Raw genomic sequence first — 9115 nt, 5'->3', positions numbered from 1 at the left:
ATGTTTGGCATTGTTGGTCGTGGAAACTCAAAGGTGAAGTCGTTTCTCATCAGCCAGATGTCGGCTGATTGGAACAGCTCCATGTAATGTACGTCCTTGCCAAAGTGACGATGGACAAAGGGTTTGTAGTTTGGTTCTATCATAAACCAAATATGGGTGCGTGTTAGAATATAAATAATGATGTTCCTGACCCTCTGCATAAATGTCATTCTATCAGTCAGCATTGACCCTGTTGTGGGGATATAAGAAAGTGGGGAAGGTGTAATAGCTTGATGCCCCTCTCCCTGAATCGTCCATCTGACATTATAGACAAGTGGGAGACCCAAACGGTGACCCAGAAGTACTCCTCCACCAATTGCAGGATCAGTAAGAACCAGGTCATATTTGGCATCACGGAGACTCTGCAATAGTGCTTCATCCTCAAAAATCTGTTCAACCATTTGAAGCGCATGCATATGCATCTGATAGAACTGTGTGAGTAGCTCATACTCCAAAGACATGTGAGTCCACAATGAAGAACTTTGGCGCTTCATGTTTAAGGTTCTTGTTACATATGAGCCAAAGCTTTTTGGATCAAAACCTGCTGTAATATTTATACGAATGGACTTGTAGTAGGGGGAGTCTGGCTTGATGTACCAGGAATTTGATGGCCACACCATGGTAACGTCATGACCTCTAGCGTAAAGCTCTTCTATGATGACGATCATGTTGACCCAGTGACTTCCATCCAAAGGGAAGACCAAGACTTTCCCTCCATTTACCATGAATGACACTGCCAGTGTCAACAGGATCAGCCGATACATTTCTGAAAGAATGTCAAGAAATGTCAAGATATTAGATATCTCCGGTAGCTCCTCCTGAACCCTTTTGGACCACATTCGTATATGGCTATGTTCACACTGCAGGCCTTAATGTTCAATTTAAATTTTTTGTGTGGTCGTTCACATTTTCAAATATATGTGATCTGTATGTGAGCTCCCATGTGAGTCCCGCAGCAGTGAATGCAATGATGTCACATAGCAAGGTTTCTTGACGTATAAGGTGGATGGATGCCATCCAACTGAGTCTGTATGGACCTGGCCATACAGACTCAGGTCACATTTGAAATGATGAGATACATATTGGATGGGGTGAGTCATGTTTGCAAAAATCTGATCTGTTTTGTGCAGACTGTCATGAAAATATCAGATCCAGGTTGCATGAGGACAAGAAAATCTGATTTGGGTCATTTGAGGCTGCAGTGTGAACGTAGCCTATGTCGTATTCAGAACCTGAAATTACAGTTAAGGCTCCAACATACTCAGGCGTACAGTGTGTATTCTGTGAGCTGCACGGACTCTGCGGACAGCTAAGATTTCATAGTCAGGTCTACTGATTTCCCACATTTCTTCTGACAAATACTTAGATTTCCCACAATTCCATTTAGTAGTTCTTCATCCTTACCCACGGTCATTTCCTCCCCTGTATTTTTCATGCTATGAAAAATGTGATCAGATTTTAATTCTATGAAAAATAAATGTATGATCATTGATTATTCAAGTTTCTGTGTTTTCCAATTTCTTCCATCAAAACTCTTCAAAATGTTAATCCATTTTGTCCTCAAGATGGCGCTACTCTCAACTTTATCAGCTCAGTGTCTCATACAAAACAATTTGATGGAAACTTGTAGTTTTTAAAATAAAATTATGGCTGGGTGATATGTTTTCAAAACAAAATCTTCTATTTTTTATACAAAATTCAATTTATGATTTTTATAGATTTTCTTTTTTCTTTATAAAAATAACAGAAAATATCTTCAAACATTGGCTGTTCAATAATTCCTTCTGTGAGTCGATCTGAGTTCAGAGTTGAAATAAGCAGAAGCTCTAAAACACGCCTGTAAAACAAGATTGTAGGTCTTGGGTGGGATAACATCTCTGGAAACCCAAGAAATCCAGATTTTCCAAAAATTAAATATTCAAAAATAGAACATCTGATTAATTGATTTATTGCCCAACCCTCGTTAAAACTGACCTTTGCATGAATATGTTTGGAGGATGTTTGCTTTGAGTCTGCCTCGAGTTTGTTGGAGCCTTTACAGTAACATCTTTAAAATAAAGATCTGTAGGGGTTTTATTGTTTGGGGAATGAAAAATTATCCATAAAACATTTATAAATCAGGTTTTATTAAACCTTACATCTAGTGAGTTAATGATTTTGCATACCATTGTTCCAACAGTGCTGTCTAAACTTGACATTAATGGTTGCATAAAATTTGCTTAATTTCATTGATGTAATAATAACTGATGTTTTAATCAAAACAGGAGTTAAATCTTGCTAAAGCTACTTTGACCTAGCTCATAGCTTTATAGCAAACAAACTTTGTTCTGTTTGATTTATGCTAAAGTTCCTGAACTTTGTGCAGAGCTTAAAATAAACATTTAGCATTTTAGCATTTTGAGTACGAGACTTTGAACAGATTTTATTGGCGCTTCTTGACCAACCAATTACTGCACTGCAGTCAGTCCTTTGCAAAATGAATACAACACAAATGATCATAAATATTTGATATATGAAGAGACATCAAACAAATTATTCTTTTTCATCCTGGAGAGACTTTGGCTCATGGACATGGAAACTAATGACAGTCACTCCATGGCAGCTAATCTGACTGAAGGTTGATTAGCTTTACTAATGGAGCCTTCGACATAACTTGGTCATAAATAATTAGCTCAGCCTAAAGAACGGCTTTTATTCTGATTTCTGTAATAGTTCTTTTTTGCAGTGAGTTACATTGCATTAAATGTTAGTTAACAAGGTTCCCTGTTACATTGCACAGAACATATTATAAACTGACAAAGTGGTTATGGTCATTTAACACCATTTGAAGCAAAAGTATAAGAGCAATTTGAGATTCTTGCAATACATTAGTCATCAATTAATTAATAGTAATTATTTAAAGCAGAAATATAGGATCGATTTGGGAGCACTTGATTAGGAGACAGAAATTCAACTTGGCATCACATGTAATGTTAGGGTTCATTCCCACCGTCCCTGTTGAGTCCACTTTAATCCAACTCCAGTCCATTTGTCTAGAAAGTCCAGTTCGTTTGGGAAGGAGTGATCAAACTCTGGTCCATCTACAAACCTCCATCTTGGTTTGTTTGAAGTGAACTCTGGTATGGTATGAATAAATATGTGAACACCAACTGGACCGGAGCCTGCGCCAGGAGCAGGAAGTGGACTAAAGCGCAGGGTATTCTGGGTAAATTCAGCCAAAACAAACATGTGAGTCTTGTGTTAACTGGGGAAACGTCTTGTGTTCTTTTACCAGAAAAAGAAAGACAAGATAAATCCTCCATCCGCTAAAATCTGATGCCACTCCATGTGTGTTTCCATTTTGTGAAGCAGAAAGTTGCACTCAGCGTCTTCAGAAGTTTTTGTGTCATTTCCTTCAGTGGTTCGTGGTGCAGCGCCCCCACAGGCCAGGGGGGGAACAGGTTGTTCAAAGGGTTTGTGTTTGTTTGTCTCAGTGCAGTGAGAAAGAAAATCACAGCAGCTGAAAATGGAACAAATGTTGCAACTTTGGTTCCCAATCGAACAGAATGTACCAGACTATCAGGTGTGAAAACAGCTGTAAGACCACAAGGCACTGAGATACAGGAATGAAAAATATAATGTATTGCTTAAAGCTGAAGGATGTAACTTTTATAGAAAAAAAAAATCATGTATTTGTTGAAACTGTCACTATGTCAAGACAGTATGGTATGAGAAAGAAATCGGTGAAAAAAATGGTGCTGCCCTGCACTCTCCCAGTTCTAACTAGAAGCAACCAATCAGGGCCAGGAGGCTGGTCTTGGCGCTGTCAATCATGCCTGTGTGCACGCCTCTCCCTCCCCTCTTGCTCTTTGCAGCGTCTCCCCATCAGCAGTCTGCCAGGAATGCTAACGCTTGTCAGCATGGTCACCAGTGATGGTGGAGAAATGTTTTTCCTGTAACAGTAAGTTGTTAATCCACCATTAGCACATTTAGCAGCGAGCACGCACATGAAGTTGATTGACAGCGCTAAGCCCCACCTCCTGGCTCTGATTGGTTGTGCTTGGTGCATTTCTTCAGACTGCAGGAGGTGGAGGAGGTTCATCTTTTCACAGATTATCTGTCTGATAAACTGTCAAAACATGGTGACAGTTTCAACAAATATAGCAAAAAACCCCATATTTTTTAAAATGCAGCTTTAAAGTACGCAATGAGTAGATATTATACTTTTGATTTTTGCTTGTTTTATTAAAGAGCTGCTGTAGAAGTTAGCAAACATGCCTGCTGTATTAATCTGTATTTAGATATAATATGTGATCAATATTCAACACCAACAATTTAACACTTGGATGAAAACAATGTTACGTTTGTGTTTATCACAGATTGTTTGCTCATTTCTATATGTTTGTCCTGATTTGGACCTTTGAACATGCAGTTTAAGAACCTCTTCACCAGAGCAAATATTTTGAGTGAGCATGTCCAGAACCAACGATTCACAGAACAGAAGAATTCACTGCAAAGCTTTTTTGTTGTTGTTGAAGGTTTTCAGAAGGCTGAGGCTGTTTTCCAGGCTTTACATAACTCCAGATCCTGTGCAGTAATAGTTTCCTGAGCTCACAGCAACAATGGTGAAATTCCTCAGGGTCTCGGGGGGTTTACAGTTATTTAGTTACAGAAGTTTCTCTCAGGTTTCACAGCTTTGTGTTTGTGTGCAGGTGTTGCCCGGTAATTAAACCCGAGAAATAAAACCGTTGAAAGGATAAAAAGTCACCTTTTGTGTTAAAAAGGACAAAGTTGAAAAGGTTTAAGACGTATTATTCAGAAGTACAGCTGCTTGGTTTTGCATCAGAATGGGTTAGGATTGTTTAAGTTTTCACAAGCGACTTGAATTTCTTTCATGGAAAATCATAAAAACAAAAAACTGTACAGAGTCATGCAGAGGTTAAGGTTTAGGAAGCTTCACAGCATGAAGTAAACAGCAGGATCACATGGCAGAACATTCTGCAAACCAGAACCAGATTTCATTCAGGAATCTGTGCAGAAACATTTAATGTTCTAACTGAGATGTTCTTTACTGCGAGCTTACGCAACGCTCTCATGTTCAATCTTGCCGTTACGTGCAGAAAACATCTGGAAATCACCGATCTGACTGAGTGAGACCACATCCACTCTGAGCTTATTCACAAAGAATCACAAGAAAACACAACGCATCTGCACTGAAGCATCACTTTTCTGGGATTTCTCTCACTTTAAAGGAAAAACTCACCGGGAGCGATGCAGCCTGCAGATGTTTCTTGAACCAACCTGAACTCGCTGTCTGTGCTTCCAGTCTCCCTCAGAGCGAAGGCTGGAATGACTGCCAGCTCCGACAGGCAGAGGAGGTTGGTGGGTGATGGGAGTGAGCTAACTGGGCTGAAGTTCAGCCTGTTAGAGGTTTACAGCAGCAGGAAGTGCTCTGGTGAAATAAACGTAGTCATGAAACAACATCGACCTGTGGCTGAGGGTTCAGGATGTGCAAAGTTACTGTTAAACACCATAAAACAGGGATCAGCAACTCCAGAGCGCTACTGTCCTGCAGCTTTTGAACACATTCCTGCTCCAGAACACATGAATCCAATGGATAACTGCCAATGAGGTAATCAGACTTTTCATCCAGGTGTTGGAGCTGGAAAGTTACAGGACAGTTGTTGTGTTTCTATTACAAATGTTTTGTTAATCATCCCCTAATGCAAAAAAACAACAACAAAAAAACAACAAAAAACACAATTTTGAAGTTGCAGTGTTTTCATAAAATAAGAGACTCTTATAAAACCGCACGTGATTAAAAAACATGCTGCACCATCATCCTCCTATCAGCTTCTTCTTCATGGTTTTCGCCATGGTGACAAAAAAAATGTTTCTGTTGCAGTTTTGGAAATGAACTCATTTCGATGCAGCCAAGAAAACCACCTCATCCTAGAACCAAAACTTTTTATTAAAAAACGGGAGTTTTTTCAAAATTGTCAGGTTTGGATTAAGTAAATTTATTTTTGAGACGTCAAATTGCACAATTATATGGTTAATAGAAACGGAACTAGCAGCAGTTCCAGTTCTCAACTGGAACTGAAACTGAGACAGTTTCTTTTGTCTCTTATGTTTTTCTACTCATCGAGTTTCATTGGAGACGTCAAACATTAAATATTTTAACTTCAGTTTTTACTCGTATTTAAACAATTTCCAGTGGCTGAACTTAGATGATCAAATCTAAACTTTAGCACAAACACATGTTTCGTTTCTAGAGGGATTACACATTTGCAGGTTTATTACATGAGTTTAATCTGCAGATGTCAGTAAAACATTAACGGTAAAATAAACTAATTAAATCAGGAAAGGAAGTGGAGCAGGAGTCATGAAAAGCTTTTTACTTGTGTGGGATAAAAGACGCAGAACAACCTCAGTGAGACTCAGAGCAGCAAATAAAAGATGGTGAAGCATAAATTCAGGTGAAGTTGGTTGTCTGGGCCTGTTAAAGGAATGTAAACATAACAGTTGAGTAAAAAATCCCTGATCAGCAGTGACTCTTACTGGAAAGCAAAGGTGCGGCTTAATCATTACAAATGACAGAGTGTGTGTGTGTGTGTGTGTGTGTGTGTGTGTGTGTGTGTGTGTGTGCGTGCTACCAAGGCAGAAAAAAAAGTCCTCTTTGTCCTAATAAAAATTGCTGACAGTAGTTTTTTGTCCTCACTTTATGGACTTTATGGTTTAATAAGAACAAACATCCGTCTGAGGGAACATTGTCTGCTCCAGACTGACTTATTACTCTGTAAATGTAATTTGTTACAATAGAACATCTCAATCACCAGGACACTAAACATAAGTGGAGATTCACAGCCACCAAACCATGTTTGTCTATATATGGTTTTTAAAATCTGAATTATTTTCATTAATTAAAAACAGACCCTGGATGATTTTGTGCCAAAAAAGGTCAAATCTAATGATCATGTTTTGTATAGGCCATAGCCCTATGATAACCTGCTATAGAAAGCATAATATCTTAAAAGTTGTATATTTTTATTCTCCTCCCTCCAGACTCTCCATCCAGGAGCCTCAGTTGCAGCCGGGCCCCCAGTGTCACATCGTCTCCATCCCTATCAAAGCCGTCAGACTCCACCCTGCTCAGACAGCGGCTCCCCGTGCCCCGCTCTGACCCGCCGCAGGACTCGGCCTCCTCAGATAGAGACGGCTACTCGGAGCTGCAGCCTCAGAGCTACGTGGAGCGGCTGCAGGCCGAGGAAGCCCCGCCCACCGCCGACTCTCTGGGTTCGGAGGAAGGGGACGTGTACTTCTCTCCGGTAGTGGAGACGGCTTCCTGTTTCAGACCTGGCAGGTACCACTCAGCGCTGATGCCGCAGGAGAACAAGCCCCTGGAGGTGGGCATCCTGCGCAGGGTGAAGGAGCTGCTGGCTGAGGTCGACCCCAGGACGGCGGCCAGACACATCACCAGGACCGACTGCACGGTAACGCTGACGCCATGACAACCAGCGGCCATAACTAACGATGTCTCATTTTTACAGTGCGGCTTGTCGGTCAATTCCAAGTTTTTGCTGAATTCAGATTTTTTTTTGCATGGTCATATATACTAGTAACTAAATGCAAACTGTGTGAAGGGTTTATGGCCCCAAAGTGTAGAATTATGAAGCATGTCTCACATCAGTTACATTCTTTACTAAGTTATATTTCTAGTATTTTTATGCATTTTTGCCATCCGCCATGTTTTTGGTTTCTAGGTGGCGAGAATTTTGGAGGTGACGCCGGAAATGAAGAGAAAGATGGGAGTGAGTTCAGGAGTGGAGCTGCTGACGCTGCCGCATGGACAGCAGCTGAGACTGGACCTGCTGGAGAGGCGAGCATCCAACCAGACATACAACCAGACATACAACCAACCAAATAGACATCCAGCCAGGCATCCAACCATCCAGGGCCGTGCAGAGACCACTAAAGGGGCCGGTGCTAAAAAAAAAAAAGGGCACATCTAACCAGACAGAATATTAACAAAGCCTCTCAGCTTTCAGAGTTTAATAAACAATGATAAATTACAACATTGTGAGGTACAATCAAAGCTAAGGGAAATCTCTATACAGAGCATAACACTATGCCTATGTAAGATAATTTATTAGTGATTTCTTTCTGCGGGTCTATTTTGTTATAGGAAAGTATTTCAATATTCAAACCCCCAATTTAGCAAGATATGTAAATCTGGTCTAGCTCTGATTTACATATTTTGTCTTTACAGAATTACACTATTTAAAATATAAACAAGAACACAATGCAACCTTTTAGTGACTGTAATCTATAAGAAAGAGCTGCCTGTTTGCTGCAGTGGAGATGAAGGAGATTATTTACTCCAAAATGACTAGGAGAGGGCAACTAAACACAACTAAACTGATAGAACAACATTAACTGGTCCTGCAATGCAATCAGAGAAGCAAAATGTTTTGGGTGGACTGTCACTTTATGCTGCGGTGCTAAGAGTAAACAGGAGATCTCACTAAGGGGCGATTCATAAACACACAGTGAAGAGGCTGAGAGGTTAGAGAATGAGAAAAGGTACAAAAATAAATAAATAAGGTGAGATTAAACATAAAATTATTTAGATGATCTGCTTGGTGCATCATCCTTGTCACTGATTCAAATGTAAAAAAGAATCAAAATTTTAGATGTAAAATATTTTCCTTTTAAACAAAACAAGCAATTAAGGCAAGATATGACATGTTTAAGAGGATCCTCCTCACTGACGGTTCAAAATAGATCAGCAGATTATTATCATTTGGAATACAAGAATTTTCAGTTTGCCCCTCAGCTGCTTGGAGATCCATTTTCAGAGAGACGATTTAAAACCATTTCAACTTGAAAATGATGCTTACTATCGGTTGGGGCCTTGGCTACCTAGCCTCAAAAGGAGTGGAGAAACTGCTAGGACATCATAAGGAAGAAGCTGCAGAAGACCGTGAAGAGGATATCAGGTGGAGATATTTTGGGTTTGAGGAGTTRATTCCAGAGGACCAAAGCCACACGGACGTTTCCGCCAACATCGCCAGCGCCATTTCAGGTGTCGTGACAA

At 40.1% G+C, this 9115-nt stretch overlaps 2 protein-coding genes across 5 annotated transcripts in view; one reads left to right on the top strand and one right to left on the bottom strand.

The window, feature by feature from the left end:
* LOC103470705 (UDP-glucuronosyltransferase 2B31-like) overlaps positions 1 to 5624 on the bottom strand; it is a 16975-nt gene extending 11351 nt beyond the window's left edge. The window contains exons 1-2 of one of the 3 annotated variants that reach the window (XM_008419336.2): positions 5282 to 5624; positions 148 to 805 (exon numbers count right to left, since the gene is read on the bottom strand). In XM_008419336.2, the coding sequence (XP_008417558.1) occupies positions 148 to 803 (656 nt within the window). In that variant the 5' untranslated portion in view covers positions 804 to 805; positions 5282 to 5624. The remainder of the gene's footprint in view (positions 1 to 147; positions 806 to 5281) is intronic. The other 2 variants (XM_008419331.2, XM_008419332.2) reach the window with 2 other exon arrangements.
* The window catches only part of sh2d3cb (SH2 domain containing 3Cb), a 46085-nt gene that overhangs the window by 30064 nt on the left and 6906 nt on the right, over positions 1 to 9115 (top strand). For both annotated transcript variants that reach the window (XM_008419337.2, XM_008419338.2), the window contains 2 exons: positions 7084 to 7511; positions 7782 to 7897. In XM_008419337.2, coding sequence (XP_008417559.1) covers positions 7084 to 7511; positions 7782 to 7897 — 544 coding nt within the window. The remainder of the gene's footprint in view (positions 1 to 7083; positions 7512 to 7781; positions 7898 to 9115) is intronic.

Source organism: Poecilia reticulata, linkage group LG9, assembly GCF_000633615.1.
Source record: "Poecilia reticulata strain Guanapo linkage group LG9, Guppy_female_1.0+MT, whole genome shotgun sequence".
Taxonomy (NCBI): domain Eukaryota; kingdom Metazoa; phylum Chordata; class Actinopteri; order Cyprinodontiformes; family Poeciliidae; genus Poecilia; species Poecilia reticulata.
This window is presented reverse-complemented; position numbering and strand designations above follow the sequence as displayed.